The 26,471-nt window shown below is 54.6% G+C and overlaps 1 protein-coding gene across 7 annotated transcripts; it reads right to left on the bottom strand.

Annotated features, from left to right (window-relative positions):
* Positions 1–522: 522 nt before the first annotated feature.
* On the bottom strand, positions 523–26,250 carry HCFC1 (host cell factor C1). 7 transcript variants are annotated; one of them, XM_066250240.1, is made up of 27 exons: positions 25,422–26,249; positions 24,746–25,155; positions 18,780–18,928; positions 18,374–18,534; positions 17,609–17,817; positions 16,341–16,425; positions 15,716–15,822; positions 14,398–14,577; positions 13,912–14,271; positions 13,509–13,669; positions 12,582–12,779; positions 11,996–12,220; positions 11,368–11,472; positions 10,954–11,173; positions 10,564–10,706; positions 10,278–10,416; positions 9,847–10,067; positions 7,721–9,254; positions 7,283–7,446; positions 6,239–6,815; positions 5,509–5,832; positions 5,229–5,347; positions 5,011–5,148; positions 4,440–4,625; positions 3,493–3,796; positions 2,821–2,884; positions 523–2,602 (listed from the first exon to the last, which is right to left on the bottom strand). In XM_066250240.1, the coding sequence occupies exons 2-27, from the start codon at positions 24,936–24,938 to the stop codon at positions 2,563–2,565; spliced, it is 6,306 nt and encodes a 2,101-aa protein (XP_066106337.1). In that variant the 5' UTR covers positions 24,939–25,155; positions 25,422–26,249; the 3' UTR covers positions 523–2,562. The 7 variants fall into 7 exon arrangements, with proteins under 7 accessions (XP_066106337.1, XP_066106340.1, XP_066106338.1 ...); XM_066250243.1 differs by having other exon boundaries at positions 5,011–5,145; positions 24,746–26,250; XM_066250241.1 differs by having other exon boundaries at positions 5,509–5,829; positions 24,746–26,250.
* Positions 26,251–26,471: the final 221 nt, after the last annotated feature.

Genomic DNA, 26,471 nt, shown 5'->3' with positions numbered 1-26,471 from the left:
GCTATCCCAGTTGATTCAAGGTAAGTTCTGCTTCTTCCTCTCTGGGGGCCTGGCTGCAGTGCCCAGGGAAGCTGGCCAAGAAGATTCACTCCTGCAGTCCCTGCTGAGTGTGAGACATGGGAATAACCCTATGGGTAACAATGTCCAGGAAACTGATCTTCTCAGGCTTTCTGGCCTTCTGGTGGAAGGCGCTCCCATTAAGCCATCCCCAACTAGTGGCTAGTGACCCACCTAGCCTTTGGCCCAGTCCCCCAGTTGGGGCAGGACATGATCTGGTTGCCAGTGGAAGTTGCTAGAGCTGCCTAGGGAACCCTGTGGCTGCACAGTAGCTGCTGTGACAATCTGGTCCTATTTAAGGTCATGGGCCATGGTGGAACCCTGAAACTTGGGAGGCAATTGGGAAACAAAATCCCATTTGTAGACAGGCCCCATAAGAGGCTCCCTGGGGATTTGGTGAGCTTGGGGTCCCAGGCCCCCACCTTTAGTCCACCCCCAGGAGACCCAGACACAGTGAGGGACACCAGGTGGTTATTTCAAAAAAAGTCTTAATTGTTCAAAATAGCACAAAACGACATTGCACTATGGTAATATTGAGTCACAGGGATTACTCTACAATAGATGAAGGGATGTACTGTTCTCAGAAATGAGAAATCAAAGGGCGCTTGGAACAAGGAACAGGGAAACAATGAGATCAGGCGAGTAGGCTCCAAAGTGACTAAACATGACATTTTCCACAGCGAAATGTACTATAATACAACAAACCAGGGCCCCCAGAAGGAGCCAGGCGGTGGGGTTGGTAGGGGCAGCCACAGCTGGTCTCCAGGGCACAGACCGGGAGGGGTGTCTGAAAAGGTAGGCTGCTCATTTTAAATCTTGTGTGACCTGCTTACAAGCGTTGTTCCTTACCTAAAGCTTGGGTGCGGGGCAGCGAGCTGGTTCATTAGCCATCCCAGCAGAGCCCCAAGCTTCAGTCTGATCCTGGGATGGACTGCACAGCCTGGGGACGAGGCTGCAGATTCGGACAGGGTGGCTAGTGCTGTTAGCCTACTCCTTCCCCAGGCTCTCGTCTTGAGTGAAGCCACACACTCGTCCTCAGAACTCTGAAAAGGAGTTCCCCTTCATGGCCCTACCCCACCCCTTTCCTTACAACTTTGTGGAACAGGGGGTGGCTGCCGGAAGCAGCAACTGAGGGTACCAAACTCTTAAACCAGCTATGCCAAGGAGGGAGCCTTGGGGGTGGGGCGGGGTGGGGGAGAGTGCTGCGAACTCAGGACCAGGAGGGTCTTCAGCCTCCGCCTCTGGGCTGTACTCCTCAGAAATGGGACTAGGCTCCTGCAGATTTTCAAGCTCAATCCTGTGGTGTGATGTGGAGCACTTGCCCATGAGGAGTGAAGTTTGACAACTCACCCCTCCTTTGTCCCAGAGGCTTGGAGGCAGGCAAAGGGGCAGAGGGCAGGGATCAGCAAGAGAAAACTGAGCTGGGCAGAAAACACCAGGTCTACTGAGGAAATTCCATGCCTCTTCTACCTTGGCTTTTCCTCTAGAAAGATCCCCACCAAGGCTTAGCCAAGGAGAGAAAAGTTAAAAAAAAAAAAAAAAAAAAAAGATACACATTCTGTACACAGCTAACAACAAAAAAAGGGACAAAACCCCACACGCTAAGGCTAAAATTACAATAAAAATGTTAACTTCAATTTCAACTTAAAAAAATACAACAAATGCAGCAGTTGGTGATGTGGCCCCTAGCCCCGACCCAGGGGGCCAAAGCCAGGCTGGTGGGGAGGGGGCTTCTGTCCACCCCATTGGGAATCAGGTTTTCACAGAACACTGCTCAGGCAACCATGGGGCCCCTCCTCTCCCTCTCTCTTTCTTCTCTCGTTTTAAATGGGAAAGAAGAGGGAAGGGGAGAAGGGGTGGGGTAGATAAGAAGGCCTCTGAGAAAATGTATAAGCTTCCCGTGGGATCACGGGCAGAGATGGGTTGGATGACTCGAGGGGTGGGCTGTTAGGTGGGAGGAAATGCAAAGGGTACAAAATAAAATAGAATCACATACCCATCACAGGGTGCCCCACAAAGCCTCCTGCTTCCTGGAGCAGAGGCTGGAGAGGGACTGAGGGTTGTTGCTTTTCCCTGGCGGCTTTCACGTCCTCCCACCTCTGGTTGTCCCCGCCAGCCAAGGGTGATAAACAGCAAGAGGTTCGCAGGACATGGAGGTGCATGCCTCCACTGCTTTTGCCTCTTTGCTCTAAGTTTCTGTTTCTGGACTCGGGGGGCTCACACAGCCCACCAGTGGAAGGCAAGTGCGGGGGCGGGGGGACGGGACAGATGTTGCTCTCACTTGGCTCACTGCTTTTCCAGATCTGCTTCCTCCCAACAGCAATGGTAAAATGTGCTTTCTTGATATTTTAAAGACAAAGAAAAAATGGATGGTGGCCAGTAGCTTGGGAGGGTGAAGTGTGAGCTCCAGGTGGGAGCTGGGATGGGCGGGTCGGGGCCTAGTAGGTGGTGTTCCTGAAGCAGAGGGGGGTCGGGAGAGGGATCCAGATGCAAGCCAGCTGCCTCTCACTGACCATCTGCCTTAGATTTCTTTGGAGCGGTTTTCCTGGGAAGATGAAAGGAAAAGGAAAGAGGACGTGTTAGTGTGGCTTCTGACAACACTGCAGGATTTGTAGGTTTCTAGCTGGTACCCAGTGGGAAGTCACACCCAGTTAAGCCCCCTAAATCATTTAAGTGAAGCCCCCTACTATCTCCACTGTTTCTTCCTCCCAGGAGCCACCCACCCTCAGTCTCAGAAGGCTCCAAAAGGGGCTTCCTGCTTACATTTCTGGAGAGGACATGGGCCGCTTGTTGGCCGGCTTGGTGCCAGGGCTGTCTTTACTGGTCTCTGAGAAAAAAAGGGGGGCAGTGAGCAACACAAGGTGGGTCGGATAAGTTCAGCCACAGCAGTCTCCAGGCCAAGAAAGTACCTGCACCCACTACCTCCACACCCAACCTCTTCGCCCTGTGGCATGATCAGCATGTCTGCTGGATGTGACGGCCCTTCCTGTGGGTATGCTCCCCATGGTCCTGGCCACCTGTATGCCACCAAAGGTGGGCCCAGACTCAGGTTAGAGGTCCTCAATGTCCTTCCTGGTCAGCCCTGTGGGAACTGACTGGCTCATAACATGACAGGGAAGGCTGGGGCCTACACCCCCCACCCTGCACCACTGGGCTCCAGCCTCACCTGTGCCTCCTACTCCAGGCTCTTCTAGCCCCCTCTACCCCATCTTACCTCACACTCCTGGGAAGCTTTCCTTGAATCCCCAGATGAGGCAAAGTATCCCCCATAAAACACTTCCATAGCACCCTAGGCCATCACCTTCCTCCAGACTGTCAAGTGTCAGTCCAGCTTGGAGCTGGATCACCCTGCCCACCTGATACTTGCCAAGGGCCTCCATTCCCTAACCCACCCCTCCCCAAAGGCTGCCAAGGAGCCCTGTGAATGACACTCACCTTGCAGCCACCTCACTTGGGTGGCTGGGCCATAGCCCTTCTCGTTGCGGGCGGCAATGCGGAAGATAATGGCGGGCTTGGTGGTATAGTCAATGTGGGCATTGGAGAGGCTGGAGGACTGCACGAGGCAGGAGGGGCTGGGCCCACAGTACACGCGCATGAAGGCCAGCTGGGCTGGGGTCGAGCTCTTGGCCTCACCGCTGCTGGCCTGTGAGCTCTGGATAGCCAGGTACACTGAGTATTCAACAATCTTGCCAGAGGTCACAGAGGGCGGCTCCCAGGTGAGGTGAGCACCATCTGGGCTCTAGAACCAAGGTGGCAGAGGTCAAGCTAGGCAGTCTTCAGCTTTTGTGACGACCCCACCCTGCCTGTGCTAGACCGCTTGCTCTACATTTTCCAGAACTGACCACTTACACTTCACCACTCCTGATACGACAGACCTAAGCCACAGAGCTCCTGAGGGAGGGCCTCACCTGTCCCCACCTGGAGGGCAGTTTCATGCGATGGCAAGATAAAATGAATGAGGACTCAAAATATAGCCTTCCAGTGTGACACCCAATAATTTGTTGGCCTCTTCATGCCTGTTTTCTCATTGGGAAAATGAAGCTAACAGGTCCCAAACCTCCTCAGAATGTTTTTAAGAGTTAGATTAAAAAATGTTGAATATGACATGTAGTGGACACTTACCAAACATTAGCTGGCATGTTACAGAGAGAGAAAAATGAGGCCAGGGGACAAGAAAGAACTTGCCCTTGTCACCCCAGCAATTGGTGACAATGCCAAGAGCAGAAACTTCACTCCAAACCTGGCTGGATTGTTCACATCTTGGGCCCATCCTGAGTCACCCCACCTGGCCCAGCACTGTATGCATTTGACCAAGACCTGCTCTGTTCCAGGTGGGCAGTGGACCAGGCAGGGACCTTGGGCTACACTGCGACAAGACTCACTTTGCTGATTTTAATGGCACAGGGGGCCCCTGGGAAACCAGGCAGACATGTCTTAAAGGCTGAGATCTCGCTGAAGGGCCCCCGGCCACAGGCGTTGATCCCAGCAACACGAAACTTATAGGCGGTGCCAGGCTGCAGTTCGTGCTTCTTCAGCTGGTTATAGTCGGGAACAATGCCCGAGTCATCCTGGAGAAAAAAGCCAGAATAGGAAGAGGGAGAGAAGAAAGTGACATAAACGCCACGTCAGGAGGGTAGTTCTGGGGCAAGCAGAACCATTTTTCTAACCTTGGGATGGCGCAGATCCATGTGGGGAAGGGAAAGAGGGCAGCAATGGCACCCCCTTCACAACAATGGGGGATATGATGCAAGGACTGAAACTGGGCTTCTTTGCTGCTTCAAGGGGAGCAGAGCAGGAAGAGAGAGGGGAAAACGGCACCTAGCTGTCCTTGGGCTGGTCCCAAGACAGGGTGGGGGGCACCCCTGGGGAGCTTTAGAAGTCTCCTCAAGCCCCTGCACCTGCCTATGGCCAGGATCCACCCACCTGAGGGCATCAAGTTCCAGGAACACTTACATCAGATGGAACAGTGTCATCTGATGGCAGGAAATAGTGTGTCACCATTACATTAGTGCCCTTAATAACTCCCACATCAAACCACTGATTCTCTTTCTTCACGGGGGCTTTGCTGGGCGGTGGTGGTAGATCTGGCTTCTGGAAGACAGAAGACGTCAGGCCCTCAGCCCTTGCAGCCGGAGGTAGTTCCCCCCGAAGCCCCATCACAGCAGACTCACCACGCCAAGGGACTCAATGCCATTGGCCACCTCAGTCAGAGTAGTGGCAGCCTGCAGCTTAGCAGGGCTGGATCCCACAACTGGTTGGGGGGCCACAAATGTGTTGGAAGGAGCCAGGCCTGAAAGGAAAGAAGACATCAATGGGAAAGACCCCAGAGACTTGACTTCTGCAAGGAAACCCCTCCCTTGGGCCAGGCCATATACCCTATCTATGCACGGAGAGGCCCAGAGTTCCCCTGGGGACAGTGCTATAGAAGGCATGGACAGCAGGCGTGCTTACTCTCGGTGGCTGTGGAGGGCAGCAGGGCCACAGTGCTGGGGACAGCCCCGGCCAGCTCGCTGAGGCAGTTGCTCTCGATGGTCGGGTCATTGAGGCTGTCAGCAGGGGCCAGGGCCTCAGTGGGGAGGTGGTGGTGCTGCTGCTGGGCCTGTGCCTCCTGCAGCTGTTGCTGCTGCTGTACCAGGGCAGCCAGTTCTTGCTGTGTCAGCACAATGGGGATGGTGGTGGCCTGGCCCTCCTGGCCCTCGGCTGACAGGTGGCCCAGCTCCGCTTGGGTCACGGCTCCTGCCGCCTCAGATGTGTCCATGGGCTCCCCAGTGCCTGCTCCAGAGCGGAGAAAAATACTACTCAAGACGGATGTAAGGCAGGTGACAACCCACCCCTGGCTTCCCAGTGTCATCCCCCAAGACACCCCCAGCACTTAGTTCTAAGGGACATAGGCCCTGAAAGCCTGTCCTGCCAACCTTGTTTCCTGGCTTACCTCTGCCCTGCCTTCCCCCAATCAGTGGCCCTGCATCTCCACGCACGCCCAGCAGCCATGCCCATCCTCCCCATCAAGTCTGACTTGTGCCACCCTAGCAGAAAGCAGGCCTCCTTCTCTTGGTTGCCTGTCAACAGGGAGGCTCCAGACCCATGTCCTTAATGCTCCTGAGGGGCCTGTCTTCCCTTCAGGGCATTCATCTGGTCTTGACCTCGTGAGGTGTGATGAGCTCCCGCTCTCAGCACCTACCCATGACGGCCTGCTGCGCAGCCTGGAGCACAGCCTGAATGGCCAGAGCCTGGGCTTCTTCGGTGGCTGCGGCCTGGGCAGCCGCTTCAGCAGCAGCAGTCACTGCCAGCTCCTCGGGGGTGAGCCCTGTTACCATGAGGGTGGTAGTGCCTGCCTGGGCCTCAGCCATCAGCTCTTGGGGAAGTGACAACTGCTCTACTTCAGACTGTGTGGGCGGAGGTGGCTGGACCACCACAGTGGCCACCATGGCTGAGTTGGCAGGCTCCTGGCCTGAAGACGGGTCCGCTGTACTGCTTAGATCCACAGCGGCCTGGAGCTCAGAGGGCTGCGAGGCTGACAGGACCTCGGTGGACTCCCCAATCAGGGGTGTGGAGGCGGGCTGCAGAAGTTGCTGTGGCGGCAGCTGCTGGCGAGGCCCGGGGGAGGCCTGGAGTTCCTCTGGGGGCTGCAGGATGTCAACAGCAGAGAAGGGCATGTCAGAAGTTTCTGTGTTGGCTATGGTCACCGTTATCGTGGCCGGGATGGGGACTTCGGTGGTCAGAGCCCCTGGGGTAGTCTCAGTCACTGATGAGATCTTCTAGAAAGGGAAAGAAGCCCCTGTCAGAGGGGAGAGGGAGACCAGAACCAGGCAGCCTTCATCTTTCCTTGCAGGCCTGGATTCCCATTCTCAACGGGCCAGCACAACCCTGTTACGTAGGGAGGGCAAGCAGGTCACCAAGTAGCACATGTGTGACAAAGGGAGGAGACTTTTGCGTCCGGCTAAACCATCCTCAGAGAAACATCCCAGTCTGGTCAAAAAGGAGCACTCGGAGGCCTCCTTGTCACTTGTATAGGCTACAGGAAAACAGCAAGCCATGGGACTGGGGGATTCCTGACTCTTGTCCTGTCATGCCAGGAGGTTACCCTTTCATAATCTGAAAAAGGGACCAGGAGCAACACTGTGCCTGGTACAAGAGTGACATCCAGTGTTCAACTCTAAACAGCACAGGCTAAAGGTGCACTGGGCAGCAGGGAGGTAAAAGGAAACCCTTCCAGGACTCTTACCGGCACAGAGGGGCCGGGGACTGGTGTAGACTGTGTCACAGTAGTCACAGCCCGCGCCAGCGTGGAGGACACAGTTGTTGTGACGGCATTGGAGCTGGTGATGTTCACACTGTCGCTCTGGGTGCTCTCCACCTCTGCCTGGTCACTGGCAGCTGGTGGGGGTTCTGTGTGTGTGGGGGGGGACAGGCACTTAGCCAGTAGAGGTCTAGGGGTAAGGCTGGTTGACAGGAGCCCCAGGGACTCTACCCAGTTTTGCCACTAGAAGACACAGTTGCCAGGAGGAACCCCCCCACCTCAGGTAAATTGAGCCCCACGAAATCTGTTGGGCTCTGGCTGTATCTAGCCAGCCACCAGCTGGCTTTTAGCCACAAGTCCCCTCACTTTTAGAGCCTTGGGCTTCAGGAGACCACGAACACAAGGCTGGCCACTGTTACTCACCTTGGTTTGAGCTCATGTTGGAGGTGACCGTGGTGGCCGTGTGCGTGGTACCAGTCTCATGCGTCTCACAGGGGGGATTAGAGCACACCCTCTGTGTTGGGAAAGGAGCCAGCAATGAAGCGCTGGTCTGGGGAGCGATGGCGGACGGCGCTGCTCCCTCCAACCCGGACTCCAGGGTCCTGAGGGAGGGGGCGGTGTCAGGGAGCAGGGCACCCACGCTGACTGACATGGTGGTGCCGGTGGAAGTGGTCTGGTGCGTCTCACAAGGGCGGCTAGCAGGGGGCTGCTGCCCTCCCTCAGGCTGGCCTGCGCCCCCACCGGAGGTGGCGGTGGTAGGTGTATGGGTGGTACCCGTCTCGTGGGTCTCACAGGGCGGGTTGGAGCAGACCCGCTGGGCGTTGCTTGCATTTGAGGTAGTGGCCGTGTTGGTGGTGCCCGTCTCGTGGGTCTCGCAGGGTGGGTTGGAGCAGACTTGGGTCGCGGTGGCCGAGGGGCACAGCAGTGCCTCCAGAGCTGTCACAGTCACAGCGGCACTAGGTGAGCTCTCACATGCAGGTGTGGGGATCCCCTGCACCTCACTGGGCTCCCCAGCACCCACGGTGGAGCAGCCTGTGGTGGGGGTGTTGGTTGTGTGGGTGTGATGTGCCTCCAGCTGGTGCCCCATGGACACCAACTGACCCAAGTCGGCAGCTACAGGGCTGTTCTTGTTGCTGGGGCCGCTGGGCCTGACTTGGTTGCTCGGAGAGGCCACCTGCACAAATGCAGTGCTGTGGCCTTCAGCCTCCAGTGCCAGACTTGGCCCAAGGAGCGGGCTGTCTGAGCACAGAGCCCCGCTTTCCATCACAGTCATGGTGGTGCTGGTTGCACTGGTCTGGTGAGTTTGGCATGAAGACTTGATAGAACATTGGGCTCCCTCCAGTGCCCCAGCAGCCACACTGACCCGGACCGCAGCAGGGGTGGCAGCGGCCACACAGGTGTGCCAGCTGTCTTGTCGCTGGCCAGCACCAATGCTCGACATGGCAGTGGTGGCGGTGCTGGTGGTGCCCGTCTCGTGGGTCTCGCATGGCGGGTTGGAGCAGCCGAGCTGCCCAACTATGTTGCAGGTGGCAGTTGTGGCTGTGTTGGTGGTGCCTGTCTCGTGGGTTTCACACGGTGGGTTAGAGCAGACACGCACGACACTGCCATTCTGCTGCCCCACTGTCGAGGTCACAAGAGAAGCAGATGCTTCCTGCCTGTCGCAGACAAACTGCACTTGAGTTGGCTGCTGCGAGTGCCCTCCAAGGTTAGCCACAACAGTGGTGGTGGCCGTGTTGGTGGTGCCTGTCTCGTGGGTCTCGCAGGGTGGATTGGAGCACACCAGTGTCACGGTGCCAGGCTGCACATCACCCTGGCCAGAGTCAGCAATGGTGACGGTGGCTGTGGGCTGTTCTGTAGTAGGTGAGGCCAGAATGGACACAGGAAGGTCATGCACAGGCTGGGCCTCGACCCCACTGGGTGCTGTGATTAGAGTCACCTGGGTAGGCTGGGAGACAGGCTGAAAAGATGCCAAACAGGAAGAGTTAGTGCTACAACCACAACTTCCCATCTGTCCCTCCCAATGTCCTACAGTGTCACTCATGCCAGCTGGGACCATGGACTCAGCTCTTGGTCACCCTCTGATCCCAAGACACTGACTTGCTTAGGAATCAAGGAAGAGGCACCGTTTTGCTGCAGGGGCAACTGGGGCTGGAAAGGGCCTGCCCTGGTTAGAAAGGAACCGCACTGACCCTGCACCACATAAAGGCCAGTATCAGACACTTCACCAATTCTAGAAATTCAGCTTAAAATATATAAAGAGAAGAAAATTGCTACATACACATGAAGATAAATGGTTGCATTGTCTCTAACATTACTAGATAGAAGAACCTAGTATTTAAATATCATGACTAAATTACATCTTAACGATTAAAAATTATGATCCTCAACAAAGAATACATCCCGTGGGCGCTACATGCAGGAGGAAGGAGGAGGACCTAATGCACACAGTAGCAGAGACAGGAGACCGGACACCACAGGCTGGGGCTCCCGTTCTTCCCCACAGCCCTCCGTGACAAAACCACGGCTCTCGCGCACTCCAGCTCCCCTACCTGCATGGTGATGGTGGGGGTGGTGAGACCCCCGGCCGCTGTCAACGTGGTCTGAGCAGCTGACACAGTGATGGCAGTGGGGTTGATCACCTGGCTTGAGAGGGTGGCAATGGTGCCCAAGGTGGTGATGGGTGTGGCCAGGGAGGCACTGGTACTGTGGCCCCCAGCTCCGGCAAGGCTGGTGGAAACGGTGCCTGTCATTGTGCCTAGGGTTGTGACACCTAAAGGCAGAAAGAGGCAGGATTGAGATGAGCCCTGTTGGTGGTATTTCCACTCCTGCAGTTTTTCTCCCTGGATGGGGCTGGGAGCACTGGGAACTCTAGAGTGTCCCCAACAGGAGGAACAGAAGGCTCCAGAGAGAGCACCTGCATCCTCCTCCAACCCTTCTAAGGGAGGTGGACCCAGGAAGAATATGCGAAGCAGCTACACACCTGTGGTGCCCTTCACAACCAATGTGGTGACTGCTGGCTTGACGGCAGAGACAGTGACGGGGTTGACCAGGCGGACGCCCCCCATGGGCACAGTGCGAAGGATGGTGCCCGGCTGTCCAGGGGCCCCCTTTAGCACCACCTGGAACACCACAGGAAACCACCCCCAGTATCACTCACAGGTTGGCTGGACACTATGTTCCCCACTCCTGGGACCCTCAGGACACATGTGGCCTGCTTGGATCCTGGACTGAACAGTGGGGTTAACAGAGAGCTAGGGATGCCTCACCTGAGTCACTCCTTGCTGCCCGTGGCCAGTGGCAATTTTGGGGACAGCAGTGATGATTTTTGCAGGTGCTCCAGTTCCCGAAGTCATAACCTTGGTGGTGATAATGGTGATGGGGGACTTGATGCCAGGACTGCTGGTCACACCTAGACAGGAGAGGGGGTAGCTTAGCTTCTGGCTGGGCTTCTGAAGCTCCAGCAGCGCCAGCTCCCATGTCCCACTTCCACTAATTACTCCTGATGTCTCTCACTTAAAACGAAGTGCCAATTAAAGCCTCACTCTCTCTGCCACCTCCCTATGAACCTTTAACAAAAAGGGTAGAGAGGAGGGAAAAAACAAGAGACCAAGAGCATGGCACTAGCCTCCTGCCCCTACGCTGGGGGAGACCCCCACCTGTGGCGCCCGCCTGAGTGATGATGGCCGACATAGGGATGGTCTTGATGATGGTGGTCGTGCCAGGCTTGGTGGTGCTGGGGGACACACTGCTGATGCCCAGGATGGTGGGCTTACTCCCAGCCCCACTGGCCTGTGTGGTAGTGATGATGGTGGTGGGCTTGCCATCTGCTGATGTCACCAGCTTCAGAATGGTTCCGGCTGGCAGGGGCCCTTTGGTCTGCAAGGAAAAATAGGTGGACGAGGGTAAGGTGGACTGGCATCCCTGCCAGGACAGGAAGTCTAGTCTGACTATTCTCCACTGCAGCCCAAGCAGCAGGACTTTCTGTGCAACACATGCTCCAGGGATCTTCTCCAAGAAGGGAGGCAAGTACTACTTGCTTGAGTTGCAGATTCTGAGACCCACAAGCTCACCTGGATAATCTGAGTCACTGGGCCCGTAGATGCCTGGCCTGTGACTGCCGACGTCTGAACTGGTTTGGTCTGGACCACTGACATCACTTTACCCAGATTGGAAATCTAAAAAGCAAATGATGGAGCAGGTAGTTATTTGGAAACCAATCAAGAGCATGGCCGGGTTGGCCCTGGCCGGTTGGCTCAGTGGTAGAGCGTCGGCCTGGCGTGCGGAAGTCCCGGGTTCGATTCCCGGCCAGGGCACACAGGAGAAGCGCCCATCTGCTTCTCCACCCCTCCCCCCCTCCTTCCTCTCTATCTCTCTCTTCCCCTCCCGCAGCCAAGGCTCCATTGGAGCAAAGATGGCCCGGGCGCTGGGGATGGCTCTGTGGCCTCTGCCTCAGGCGCTGGAATGGTTCTGGTTGCAACAGAGCAATGCCCTAGATGGGCAGAGCATCGCCCCCTGGTGGGCATACCGGGTGGATCCCAGTCGGGTGCATGCGGGAGTCTGTCTGACTGCCTCCCCGTTTCCAGCTTCGGAAAAAAATAAAAAGAGCATGGCCTGGGCTCAGGCTCTTCTGGCACGAGCTCAGGACAGTGCCATAGCCTGGCAGCTGTAACATGCAGCAGGGTGGCATCCACCACTCACCAGAGCACTGCCTCCTGGGACAGAAATAGGGCTCTTCACGAGAGTGATGGTCTTGGTGACCCCGCCCACAACTGTAGTCACCACCTGGGCTTGCTGAGCCACAGTCACAGTCCCAGACTTGTGCACTGTGATGATGGGGCGAGTGGATGTGTTGGCAGCAGAGGAGACGGACGTCCCCACCTGGGCGGCTGCAGTCTTCAGCATGCGTGTGGCTGGGTTGCTCACCTGGGAGAGGGGTGGGGAGAAAGACAGTGATGAGTGGAACTGAGAAAGGCTGAGCCTATGTCTGGGCTGTTGAGACGGGCCTACAACTCTGGCTCCCCTCCCCCCCTCCCCCTCTTCCGTCCCTCCCAGACTGAAGAGCTGGGTTTGGCTGACTAAACAACCACAGGACTAGCCTAAGGCTGTTACATCCCTAAGCGGGAAAGCTTATTCCAGAGCCCACAGCAAGCACCAATGATAGACCAACAGCCTCCGTGAGTTGGTCTGAAGCTCTGAAGAAGTGACCATTGTCAGATCACACTCACTTCCCAGAAGCCCAAGCCCCAAGGCTGTTGCCTCAGAACCAGGCCCGAAGGATGCTCACCATGACTGGTGAGGAGGCCACCTTCACAGTGGCTGGAAGAGTGGTAGTGCCAGGTGTCACAGCCACGGTTTTGACAATGGTGGTGCCTGCTGGGACACTCAGCACTGTGGGTGCTGAGGAAGGAGGGATCTTCTGGGTGGCAGCGGCTGCAGCGGCCAATGCAGCCATCCCACTCATCTGTGGGTTGCTGCCGATTACCTGTGGTGGGCACAGGGAGCATGAACCAGAGCCCGGGACCTAGGCTACCCAGCTCCCTGGTCCACAGATTTCACCAGGGAGCCGTCCTTCCCGCCCACGACTCTTCACAGTAGCACCTCAGCTCTCCTGGCCCCAAACCTGCACTCCTACCACGAAGCCACTGAGCAGGCACAGTAAACCAAGGCTGCAGTTTGTCAGGAGCACTGGATCTTTTTTTAAAGACCACAGTCAGAATTAGCTCCCTCTTCATGGGCCTGGGTCAACCAATTCCCCACCAACCTTTCAATTCTCCCCTCAGGCTTCAGAATAAGAAAGTTCAGGCCCTGGCTAGGAGACTTAGTTGATTAGAGCGTCACCCCAATACGCCAAGGTTGTGGGTTCAATCTCCAGTCAGGGCACATAAAAGAATCAACTGATGAATGCATAAATAAGAGCAACAACAAATTGATGTTTCTCTCTCTCTCTCTCATCAGTAAATAAAAGTTAAAAAAAAAAAAGAAAGTCCACATCTAAAAGGCTTTTGGAATCAGGTGGCAGAAGGTCCATCTGAGGCATTAACCTGTTAATTCTCATTAACTTGGCAATGAAAGGTCGCCTCATCAGTGTTTTATAGGCAAGAAAGGCCCAGGATGAATGGTGCTGAAGCTGGGTGGGATTCTAACCCAGTCAGGATGCCACCAATCACAGGAAATCCCACCCACCCAGCCCAGCCTCATGACAACTCCTCACCGTCCCCTGAGCGCTCTGCGAAGGCACAACCATTCGTACGCCTGCAGGAAGGGAGGTCACGGTGACAGGGGCTTTCCCAGCCTGGCTGGCAGGTCGCATGGTGACCAACGGGGTTCCTGTTGTAGCCTGAGGACCAGTCACTTTGAGAACAGCAGGGACACCTGACAAGAGAAGGGGGTGGCTATCAGCAGAGCTCTCTAACCCCTCTGTTGAGTCCTTCAGCATTTACATATAAACTGCTTGTGCTTCATGCCTGGCCCTTCCAAATACCCTCAAGGGAGTCTCCACAGGAGGAACTGAGTCTGCTCCCCCAAACCCACCACCAGCACTCAGAACAAACCTTCCTCAGGAACACACTGTCCCGGAGTGCAGCTCCTGCCCTCCACCCCCCCGCCCCCCTCACCTTGCGTCCTGGCTGCAGCGGGCACAGAAATCGAGCTTCCAGGCACTGGCGGCAACACCTGGATGGTGGTGGTGGTTGGGGGAGCGGCAGCAGCCTGAGGCAGGAGCGTGATGCCTACTTGGGTCAGCGGCTGCACAGCAGGTGCGGCTGCTGCGGGGGCAGGGCTCTTGGGAGGGTTGGTAGGCACAGACGGGACTGGATTAGGTGTGGGGGAGGTTGCAGTAGCAGCCGTGGCAGGAATGTCATATTTCTGGAGCTGCAGAAGGTAACTGTCGGCGGTTGCCACTGCCCCCCAGCTCACCTCCAGGGAGTTGGTGTTGGCTCGTACCAGTTGTACCCGGGCCGGAGGCGGTGGCTTTTCTGTAAGAGAGCACAGCTAGTGAGGAGGAAGCAGAGGCTTCAGGGGTGATCAGGGCAGAAGGCTATGCCCTCAGGCTCAGCTGCACTGCGGTGGGCCCTAAGGCGGTCTCCTCCAGTTGCCCTTACCTGTTTCCAGGTACCAAAGGTCCTTGCAACAGACCTGGTTGTTCCAGGCCTTTCGGTAACCATCACGCCCACTCCAAATGTACAGACGAGTGTTGATTGCTACAGCACAGTGGCCAGCTCGAGCCCGGGGAATATTGTCCTCCAGTGTGTCCATCAGGATGGTCTCCCAGGCCATGGTATCTGAGGAGAGCAGGAGGTGGAGGTCAGCAGGGAGGCAGAGGAACCCACAACCTCTATTGGCTCTTTGGCCTTTTGCTGTCAAGGATGGGGAATTAAAACCAGCAAATCATCAGAGATTACCAAATTAGAAAAAAACAAACCCCCAAAACAATACCTCTGTATGTCAAAAAGAGTGTAACAAAATTATAAACCATGAACTACAAACTAGGAAAGTTATTTGAAATGCACAGCCAAATGTTTCACCTCTTGGACATCAAACCACACAAAAGCCTATAGAAAGAGACAGGCAAACATGAACGCAAGTTATGGAAAAGGCAACAGACCTAAGACAAATGGAGTATGGTGCTCAAAATAAGAGAGGTGCAGACTTAACCCATAAGGTGCCTGACAGTTTGATTTCAGTGCCTGCTGCAGCTGGGGCTCAAAGTGAGTAGGGACACGAGGCTGGCTCAGGGGAAAGTTTAATCACTTATGGAGCTTGAAGAACAAATGGATTGACAGTTGCTGTGCTGGCAGGCGAGGGGCGTCTATGTGGGTATAGCCAACATGCACGGCAGCTTGGCTACATCTCTCTTGCAGCAATTCTAGCTTGAGAGTTTTACCCTTCAGATACATTTGCACATGGGTGAGAATGGTGCAATGATACTCACGAAGCAGTATCTGTTCAAGTTTCAACACCAGGATAGCAACTGAAAAGAATAAGGCCGCTTGACATGTGGGGATGGGATGGTCTCCAAGACAGAGTAAATGAAAGAAGCCAGATGTGGCTCTGCACAGAGCAGGCGGCTGCTGTTCTGTTTCTAAAGAAATCTACAGGCAACGTTTATATATACAGAATGGTACCTGCGAGGTGGAAGAGAACCTATCAAAGTGTCTGCCTCTGAGAAGCAGAATGGGAAACAGGGAAGGTTCTGCACTCTTAGGCTTTTGTACTTCTATATGCCTGACCTTGTGTAAGAAGAGCCTATTCAACAAATGGAGAGTCCTTCCAAGGGCTCTGACCAGTGGCTACTTCTCATGGATTCTACAGGCATGGACCTTAGAAACTTTGCTCTCTGCACACCCCACACAATTCTTGGGGCCGAGGGACAGCCTTCTGCAGTCCTGCATAAGCCACTCCAAGCCTGAGGGAGCATACCCAGGTTGAGACAAGCCAGTGTGTTGGTACACTTCCACTCCTTCTCATGTGTGGCCACTTTGACGTCATCCATGACGAGAGGCACCCAGCCACCAAACACGTACATTCTGGAACAAGGGAGGGAAGAGTAGGAGACAATTGTAGAGAAGGTGTTAAGCTAGAGGCCACCTCTTCCATCCAGAGAGCTCTAAACATACTTGGTCCTCTAGCTCTCCCCAGGAGAGTCCCCTAGGACGCATGAAGCTCTCAATGTGGCCCTCTTCTACATGGTGGCTCAGCCCTCAGAAGAACTGTGTCACCTCCACTACATGAAACCACTGTTTAGTTTATTCAAAACTCATTTCAGTCCCCACCATCCTTACATTCGCTTTGGGAGCTTGGTAGTGACAAAGACACCCAGCTGCTTATATGTAGAGAATCTAGAATGGTCCGTGCCCCTCTACCCTGAGTTTGTCCTCTCTCGGTCTTCTGGGGTTGTAATGAAAATATGGGGCTGCTGAATGCCAGCTCAGGCAGAAAGCGGCCTCCTCAGAATTGCTGGAACAAAACTGAGAGCCCTTCGGGGCCAGAGGTGAAGGCAGGCAGGGAGAAGGCTAGAAAGAGAAAAGCAATGGCTCGTACTCACTTGTTTCCTATGGTTGTGGCTGAGTGAAGACTTCGAGGAAGAGGTGCCACTCCGCTGAGGGTGGGCTTATTCCACGTCAGAGTCTCTGTGCAGAGCGTGGAGAAAAGAGAGGGGTCAGACACATATCTTCTGACTTGGAGGACATTCCCTGGCCTTGGAGAAAGCTCTGGAAGGTGGGTGCTAACCCAGTCCAAGAATTTCATGCTTGGCCTCCCTATAGCTCACTGGAGGCCCTTGGATCAGGTTCTGGCATTTCTCAAGCTGTGTTTACCGTCCTGGCAATTAGCGTCTCTTCAGATATCTGCTATGGGCTAGAGCTGCTTTTGGAGTTGGGGTAAAAGAAAGGAGCACAAGACATGCCACAGTGGGTCCTACTTTCCACAAAATGCACTCACATCCATACCATCTCCACTGTCCTACAGACCGAGTATCAGGAAGCATCATGCTGCTGGGAATTTCGCTCACTAAAAACTCTGAGTACCCACCTGATCTAATCTACCCTCCAAAGATAATGTTGTCCACCACCTTCTCTCCTCAGCCTTCCTTCAGGTCAAAACCCCGCACTTCTTTTTTTTTTTTTTTAAAGCATTTGATTTTTTTAAACAGTTTTTTATTTATTTATTCATTTTAGAGGAGAGAGAGAGAGAGAGAGAGAGAGAGAGAGAGAGAAAGAAAGAAAGAAAGAAAGAAAGAAAGAAAGAAAGAAAGAAAGAAAGAAAGAGGAAGGAGCAGGAAGCTTCAACTCCCATATGTGCCTTGACCGGGCAAGCCCAGGGTTTTGAACCGGCAACCTCAGCATTCCAGGTCGACACTTTATCCACTGCGCCACCACAGGTCAGGCAACCCCGCACTTCTTGACACCTCATCTTGTCACCAGCCCAAGTAGCTCCTAGAGGTCTCACAGGCTCTTGAGATCCAATCTAACTACAACACACCAGTGTGTACTAGTCCTGGTCCAGTATGACAAATGATGAATGAGCAGGGACTAACGCTACCTAACCTAGACAATTCCATTTCAAAAGGCCTTGATCTCTCCCCTTGTTCTATAAGTGGACAGACCAACTTGTTGTTCCTTAAAGGCAACACCACAAGGTTGGGGCACAGATGATAGCCCCAAACAGGGCCCTGTCCTCACCCCCCCCCCCAAAACAAGGAGCCAAGCAGACACTCCCTTCTCTCTGTGAGCCCTACCTCAACCACCCCATGCTGCCCGTCCAGCAGACTAGCTTTGATCTGAGGCTACTGGAGAAGCTGCACCCACATCTTACCAATATCCAGGGTCCAGAGATCCCCTAGCCGGCAGCCACTCATCCCTCCATAAATCACCAGCTTAGACTTCTTGCTGTCTTTCTCAGTGTATACCACGGCAGTATGTGACTCCCGCGGTGGAGGCAGGACGCCGTAAGTGATGGGGATGTCCCAGGCTACCACTCCGGAGCCTGGCCGCAATTCCAGGATGTATAAGTCATTCAGGTACCTGAAAAAGAAAGGTCAGTTATGGCAAGCCCCAACTCTGTGTGCCAGAGGGCTCACCAACTTCTAGGGATGAACCATGGAGTCCTTCGGAGGAAAAGGGGGCTATGGTCCCACAAACAAGTTCTTCTTCGACCCTCGCTCCCAAAGAGGGGCTGCCAAAAACCCTGAGGTTGAGTGTGAGTCCAAGAGGAGCAGGACAGGGCTGCCTTGCACACAAAGCTGGGCGTTAGACAAGGGCCGCCAGACTTTACAAAGGCCCTTGGCCACCAGCCTTGGAAAATAAAAATAACCATCACTAACCCTAGAGGCAACAGAAGACTCAGAAATCACCGGCTCTATATTGGGTCTAAGGAATAGGGACCAGCCTGAGGACCGGGAGATCTCTACCTCCTGGCCTGGCCCTTCTTCCCCGACACCTCCTCAGAGTTAGAAACCTCAGAGCCAAAAACTCCATCCAGGGCACCTAAGTGCCACCCCTCCTTTCACAAAGGAAAGGAACCTGGCATGGTGGGGTTGGCTGGCGTGTGGGGTTCCACGTGAAGAGGACACAGCCTCACCTCGGAATGTTGTTCTTGGGGTCTTCGCTATCGTTGGCCAAACCCCCAAACAGGTAGCATTTGTTGCCCACAAGGGAGAAGCTGTGCCCAAGACGAGGACATGGAGGGGGTCCGTTTTTGGGTGTCTTTGCTTTGAGTCTCTTCCATTCCCACCGACTTGCCTGCAAAATCAACACTCGGTGATTGAATTGGAGATGAGCCTGCCTTCTGTGCCCAGGCTCCTTGTCATGTGGGGAGGAGCTAGACAGGCTGAAGTAGATGCTTAACTGGAGTGAGATGGTCCTGGGCAGCACAGGGCCTGGACAGCCCCTTGAACAGCCCCCTTTACCACCCATTCTTGTCTCACTGCCCCCATCCCACCCCACCCCCAGCCACAATGGTAAGGAGCACACAAGGAGCTGTTTACCTGGAGCTCGTAGAGGTCATTGCTGTATTTCCCATACTCTACCATTCCACCAAACACCAGAAGACGAGTCCCATCGCACACAAAGCCATAGGCTGCACATCCAGGGGGGATGTCCCCTCTCACAGCTGGGATGAACCACTGGTTGGTTGCTGGTGAACAAAAAGAAGCAGATATCAGAACTTGGGAACTCCTAGAAAGAGTCCCTACTCCTCTTGCTCCCCAAATCCACCAGCTTACATAATATGGTCCAGAAAGGAGGGGCTGAGACAATGCCTCTATTTCCAGGAACATGGGACTTTCTCCTTTCAGCATCTGAGTGCCAACTCTATCTCAGCCATCTTCCAAACCCCTTGACCTCAAAGGCTACCTCAAAACAGCCTGTGAACACCCTGCTTCTCATCAAGTTTGCCTTAATAAGCCGGAAGTCAGTGACCAAGATAATTTATTAGCTTCTGGGAATGTGGCCACTGACTTCCTTCCCCTACTGCTTGGTGGGTCATCAGAAAGAAACTTCTGATGCCCAAAATACTCTCTCGGTGGCCCTGAGCTCCTCCTCCTGGGGGCCCACGGCTGCATTTTTAAGTGGCTGAAAGAGCAACTGGTAATGGCTGGTGACCTCCCTCCTTACAGGTGCAGGGCACCTGAAGGAAGCCAATCAAGGCAGCCTGGCCTGCGGGGTGGGGGGGTGGGGGTGGGGGACGGGGACATACAAGAACAAGCTCTCCTGGTGTCTCCTAGGCAATGCCCACATCATTTTTTGCTCCAAGCCACGCCCACACCCCTCCAGAACATCTCAAAAGCCAGAGATGACAGCAGTAGTGTGAGCGAGCCTGTATGGCAATCTCACAGTCTTTTCTAGCCACAGAGCTTCCCCAAAGCCCATCCTCTCTAGCTGGGGGTGAGCTGGGGAGGCCACCAGGAAGAGGGTAAATCAGAAGCCAGGCAGTGAGCCTGGTGGCCCTGCCTTCTGTGACGTGCATGACCTGCCCTCTCTTCTGAGTCCTCATGTTCTACTCCTCTCATACCGGAGGTGCCAGGACTTCCTGGAAAAGTCACAGGGCAAACATCCTCCTCTTTTTTTTGGGGGGGGGGCTTTAATTATGTTATTTAAAGGACTGTTCCCAAACAGATATACTATACTCTTTCCAAAAACCTCAAACTGGGAGTCAGATGCAACTCTGCTTGCCTCTATGCCCCTAAATCAGTTGTAGTCAATATGAGCAAGCAAAGGGATTGGGATTTGGGTGTAAACATAGCACTCCCTGGGACTGACTGGGAGTTAAGCTAGTCCTGTGGGGAAGGCCTTCAGAGGCCCCAGCCACTCACTGCTTTGTGGCCTGACTTCCCACCCAGGTATGCAATTGGTCATTGACAAAGCTTCCATGTGTCCTATGTAACCCAAACCCTATGTTATCACCCCCAAGGCCTAACATGCACCTCGCCCGAAAGCCTTAGCTTCATCTAAAAGTCCAACTGTACCTCCCAAGACAATTACAGCCTTTCCTGTCACTCCCCAGTACCCAATTCTACAGGTTGGTTTGGAAAAGGTTGTCCATTACCCCTGTGGTTTAGATGAGTCACAGGGACTTCAGGATGCCTAGCACCAATTCTCTTCTCTGTGCCTCTGCCATTTTCCTAGTAGAAGCACAATGCTGAACTGCCTGCCATGCGCATATACCCAGACCCCAGGTTCCAGCTCACTGCCTTGGTCTCATTCTTAGTGCAAACACACATCAAGAAAAGCCAGCAGTTTCCCATGCCGAGACAAATTGCCTGCATGAATGGTTCCTGAAAGGGTTTTCACCCAAGTTGTGGGATAAAAGCTGACAGAAATCTGGACCTCCTCAGCCAATGTCCCTTAATTGATAGGACAGAAAGAACCCAGAAGAGGAAGTGACCTACCTGTGGTCACAGAGCAAAGCAGACACAGAGAAGAACCTAGTCACCAACTTAAAGTGATTGCAAGGTGCCCACCTCGCTCATCTAAGCACCCTCATGGCTGCCATATGTAGCTATGGGGCCAGTAATCAGGGCTAGGACAAAGCTACATGGCAAATGGAATCAGCCCACAGCTTTCCCATCACACTGATCACTGGACCCAGCTGCCAGACTAGAAGTAACCTGGGATATCCTAAGAGCTCACAATTACCAGCTCATTCTATGGTAACCCAAGAGATCCTGTCTCATTCTAGAACACTCCAGGCAGGGCAGGGACCCTCTGCACCCACATCAAGAGCATTCTGCCAAGCAGTGCAGTTTCTGGTATGAAGCTGAAAACTGCCTCCACAGTCCCAGTTCTGCCTCTGAGATGGCACAGAAAACTGTCTCTTAAATATGACAGCTGCTCATAGTCACCCCTTAATAACATTAACTCTAGCTCATCTAAGGGCATTATGTAACTTAATCTCTGAGTCTCTCATTCTCGATGTGCTCTGGTTTTGTCACTGCTCAGAGCTAGGAGGGGGATTTAAGGAATGGAGGCCACCTGCACCTGGGACCCTTTGTGCAAAGACCAGAAATGACTCCATCTTCTCTCTCCTCAACAAGATTGAAACCCTAGCTTCTGCGTTTTATCAACCCCCCCTTTCCATTTTGTGCCAACTGTCTGGAGTTGCTGCCACCCTATCAACCTCTATATGTCACACCTAGAGACCCATCCCCACACAGTGAATACATGGTCAAGCTGCACCAGCTGCCTTTTTGTTCACTGTCACGCTGAGGCACTTCCTGTGTGGGAGACACAGTGCCCGCTGCTGGGAGGCAGAGAGGAGACAGCTTGTGTACTGACTCCCATCTAGTAGAGGCTGCCATGCCCTCCTCCCACATGGGAAGAGCAGCCCGGAAAGAGCTCTGCAGCGAGCAGGGAGCGATTAGTGTGTGGGTGGGCCTCCTCGGAAGAGGTGACCGCTGGAACCGGGCCTGGAAGGCTGAACAGGACTCCCTGCCCAATGAAACTAACAGGGCCAATTGGGAAGTGACGGCAGGAGCCATGTGAGAAAAGAGGGCCCAGAATGGAGGGGGAGTAGATTGACACAAGCTCAATTCAGTGAGCAATTAGCTATAGGAACAGAGAACAGGGAGGTGTTTCCAAGGTAGTGGCCTCTGCCTGTTAACTGAAGGAAGAGAGAGCCTAACAGTCTCCATGGAGGTCTGTACTTCCACCAAACTCCGCAACCAGCTGGCAGGGTGACCCTGGACCTGTCACTTCCCCTCTTGGACCCCAATTTCCTTATGTGCAAGAACAAGAAGTTCTACCACATTTTTTCCAAGGCTCTTTCCAGCTGAAACAGTTGGCAGACCTTAAAAAACCACAGAGGCCAAACAGCCTTGGGTGACTGGTTTGGCGACTAGCCAACATCCTCCCCTCACCAGGTCGCACCCCACCGTCAGCACCAGCTCCTCTGAGTAATCTGCTTTGCTAGGTTGAAATAAAATTCCCCGAGGTCAAGGAGAGTAGTTACCCTAAGACCTCCCAAAAGTCAGTCAAGTGTCCCACAGCTGCTATGGTGACTGCAGCCGAAGGAGGACATGCACTTTCTCACACACCTGCCACCCTGCAGCCCCTTGTCATCCTCAGACTGTTGAGCTAACCAAACCAGTGTAGTGTGCATGCACAAACCCCCTGCAATCTTTTATCTGAGCAACAGGGAATGCTTCCAGATCAGCGGGTCTTGAAGCACTCATCCTGCAGAAAGAAAAGTGCAAGAAGAGGCCTAAGGACAATATGCTCTAACCTCATTTAAAACAGAACAAAAAGGTAAGCAGGAAGGCAGCTGTGGAGGCAGCTGAGGATGACAGGTTGTACCACCACTGGTGAAAGAGGGTTAACACCAAGCTCCATCTGTCCAGAGAACACAAGAACCGTGTAGCTACAGGAAAGGCCAGAGAGCTCCCTGCCCCATTATTTGACCATATTTGATGGAGCATAAACACTCAAGAACAGGGAGTATGGTGGATAGTTAGTTGCTCTCCTGGGAAATCACCTAAGGAGTTGATTAAGCCAGTTTCCAAAGTGCTCCCCTGGAGGAATCGGAGCTGCAGCCCTTTGGAGGGCTGGTTATCCTCTACTACACAACATACTCTTACAGCCTGGGAATGCATCAAGGCCAAAGCAACCAGTTTATTGTAATAAACTAACGAATATGCAGAGGACCCAAGAAGAAGTGGACTTTGGAGCTGATGCTAATTAGGCCCCTGCCCTACTTTCTAAAATGGTATTTCCCAGCCAAGGAGCCTGCTCCAGGCCTTGTGAGAATAAAGTCGGTCCAAGGAGCTAAGGTTCTGTTCAGGGCAACAGCCTCTCTAAAAACAGCCCTGCCCCTCAGCTTTACCTTACTGGGCTAATTGCTGCCACCGCAGCTGTCTGAGCTGGCACGGAGCTCCACCAACCAGCCTGGCCTCCCTGGAGGCAACAGGTGCTGAGACCTGGAATGCAAAGGGTCACTGCAACCCACCAGCCTTTGAAAGTCAATTTGGTCGGTTGGGGGCAACAACCCAGAAGGTTCAGGGAAAATTGCACTCCGCCTGGGGATGGGTGGGTGGGTGGGTGAGAAGCATCCAACCAAGAACCCAGCTCTGACCGTTGCCACTCCAACCAAGTTCTCCCTCCAGCTGCCAGCTCTCCACCCCACAGCAACATCAAAGCAGGAGGCCCAGTATCAGTACCACCAGAGCTCTGGAACAGAATGGATCTAGAGCAAAAGGAGTTTGCTAGATGAGATAGCAAGAGAGAAAGAGCTGGCAAATGGCTCCTGGCAATGTCCAACGAGTCCACACCTCTCTGCTCCTGCAGAGGGGAGCTTCCTAAAAGACTACTGTCTGACCTGGGGGTGGGGGGGCTTTTCCCTGCCCATGCCTTAGTCCTTCAGGTTCTCACCCAGAACAGAACAGACGCACACAGGCCCACTGTTCTCAGTGACAACACCTAGCCCTTCCTTATGAGCAAGGTGAGGTGCTATTGGCCAGCAGCCATTCAACCACCCATTTGGAATGAAGCAATAGGTGTGCAAACCAGGCCAAGTGGTCACCATGGGGAGGGGGCTGCAGCCAAGTCCTAGAGAGCTAGCAAGGACACCTGGCAAAAGCTGAAAGCCAGCCACAGGCCAGTGATACCCAAATGCAGAAGCGCATCACAGTGTTGTCTGCCATCCAATCTACTCCTCCCAAGAAAAGAACCAGGGCTTGGGTTTAGGGAAGGCATGGACATGGGCAGGCAATCTCTTCAACCTCTAAGGAAGAGGAGAATCAGGTAAGGGACCACCTAGCTCGCTGCGACCTCACTGGAATTCATTTCCTACATCCCAGGATCAAGAAAACCGGTAATTTGAAGAGAAGCATTGCAGAAGTGAATGCCGGGAGAGGAAAGCAGCAATGCTGCCTGTTCTGTGGTTCCCCAAGCCTCCTGAACCATCTAGGAGAGGTTACCCACCACGCACACAACCCCAGAAATCAGGATTAGGCTTGCTCGACTCTCCCTCTTTTCTCGAAACAGAACTCATCTGTAATCTAGAAGTTGTCATCTCTCCCGAATGAGCACTAGCGATGAATAGCTGAGCAGGCGCAGGAGGAAGGAGGGAGTGAGGGAGGGAAGGAAGGAGGGGGTGGAATCTGCCTGCGCCAAAGGGACGCATCCGCCCGCCCGCCCGGGTAACGGTGTATGTCTGAAGTCACCAACGAAGGCGACGCCCCCGCACCAGCCGGACAAGACGGTTCCTCTTCAATAAAGAAAGCAGCCTCAAACACAGGAGTCAGAATGGGGAGAAGAGCAGAGAAGCGGGCAGAGCAAAGAGTCGCGGAGAGGAGAAAGCACAGCAGAGCGAAGAGAGGGGGAGGAATGGGAGATAGGGGAGGGGGATAGAAGGGAGGAGAAAGAAAGATGAGGGAAGTGATGGAGGGAGGGATGGAAGATAGGAGAGGAGGAATGAAAGGAGGAAAAGATCCAAAGACCGAGCGGGCTTTGCACTCACCTGTGTTGTACACGTGTAGTTCATCCACTATCCCCTCGTTGCCGCCGCCAAATACCACGATGAGCTCCTTGATGGCCACGGCGCGGTGGCCGTGACGAGGTCGGGGCACTGGACCCGACCAGCCCACCACTCGCTTCCAGCGGGGCTGCAGGAGCACCGCTGGCGAGTTGGCGGGAGACACGGCCGAAGCCATGTCTCCGGGAAGGGACACAGTGAGAAAGTGACCAAGCGGGAAGGGAGCCCCCCAACACCTCCCACACACCCCTTTCGTCTAAAGCAGCTCTCACGGAAAAGCAGTTCTTCACACAGCGGTGGACGGCTCCATGGAGGCCGCCATCTTAACTATCCTCCTTCCCTTCGGTTCTTCCCCTTCTTCTCTCTCACCCTGACTCCTCAAGAACGTCCTAAAACTGTAGAACGGCTGAGCTCAAAAAGCTGGAGGCCGCCGAGTCCCGGTGTTCTGACTACTTGCCTGGGCGCTCCTGCTTACAAGCTCGAGCCGGAGGCCCTGGGAGCCGCCATCTTGAGCCGCCTCTCTCTCCTCCCTTCCTCAGTCGTAGACTCACCCGCCGGAAATGGCGGAGCCCCGGCCCGGTTCCCACACCCCTTAAGACTCCTACACTGGCCGGCTTCCGGGGCGGGTGGAAAGGAGCCACAAGCGCCGCGGATATCCCACCTCTGCCGGTGCTCAGACCACAATTGTGGGAGCCGCCATCTTGAGACCGTCCCGCTTCCCCGCCCAGCGCTTAGTGCAGGCGCCGCTCCCAAAACAGCCTCGATACTCGTAAGGAATAGAGGCGCGCCAGAGTCCAGTGAAACGAGCTCAAATTCTCGGGGACCGCTCGGAGGCTTGCGCCGTGCTGCTTGTGAGGTCTCGAACCTCTTTCCTCAGTCCGGCTCTGCTGCTCAGGCTGCGCCTGCCGCCCTGGGAGCCGCCATCTTGAGATTACCTCCCCCTTCTCCCCTATTCTCTCCCTCCTGGGTCAGTTCTTCCACTGCAAACCAAACACAAGGTAGCGTCCGATCCTCGCTTCCCGCCTTACGACTCCTACCCACAAGAGCCGCTGCAAAGAGCCAGAGTTAGGCCCCGAAGTGGCAACTGTACGGCATGAAGAGCGGTAACGGCAGGGCGCTCATGCCTCCTCCCTGGGAGCCGCCATCTTGTGTGAAGAAGTAACAACTAAACATGGCGGCGGCGTCGGTCGGGCGAGGGGGCGGGGTATGGTGACGTCACACACACCCCTCCCGCCTTCGCTCAGCTTTGCCTTTTAAAGGAACCCCTCCGCACTGCTCCGCGGCGAAGACCTGGGGTCGCTGCGCTCTCGACTTGGGCTTATTGTTCTCCCAGGTCAGGCGCACGCGCGCCCAGTCCCGAGGTCCCTCTCAGCACTCCTCCACGCCTCCGCCCTGGGAGCCGCCATCTTGCCACTTCCCTCCGCCCGGCCGTCCACGGGCGTCAATAGCGACTTTCAGCACAAAACAAAGATGGCAGCTGCGGCATCTGGGGAATGCCCGGATGAGAATGTCTCAGACGAGCTTGGCCCCGCCCCCCTTGGGAACTGTTCCCCGGGTCGCTGAAGGGACACACGCTTAGAGTTGACAGGGCATAGGTTGCTGAGGATGGCTGACAGGAGACACCAGAGTCACGCCTCGAGCCGGAGAATGTCCGTTCCCCGGCTCCGTACACCGCGCATCCGCGGGAAAGGCGGCTCGAGAACCCTGCGCG

The sequence above is a fragment of the Saccopteryx bilineata genome, chromosome X (assembly GCF_036850765.1).
Source record: "Saccopteryx bilineata isolate mSacBil1 chromosome X, mSacBil1_pri_phased_curated, whole genome shotgun sequence".
Lineage (NCBI taxonomy): Eukaryota > Metazoa > Chordata > Mammalia > Chiroptera > Emballonuridae > Saccopteryx > Saccopteryx bilineata.
Note: the sequence above shows the minus strand (reverse complement) of the source record. Positions and strands in the feature narration are given on the sequence as shown.

Coding starts and splice junctions, on each gene's coding strand:
- HCFC1 (XM_066250240.1), bottom strand. CDS start 24,938: ATGGCTTCGGCCGTGTCTCCCGCCAACTCGCCAGCGGTGCTCCTGCAG. Junction 5,833..6,238: donor TGCGCAGCAGGCCGTCATGG/GTAGGTGCTGAG, acceptor TCCGCTCTGGAG/CAGGCACTGGGGAGCCCATG. Junction 2,603..2,820: donor CCCATGTCCTCTCCAGAAAT/GTAAGCAGGAAG, acceptor TCATCTTCCCAG/GAAAACCGCTCCAAAGAAAT.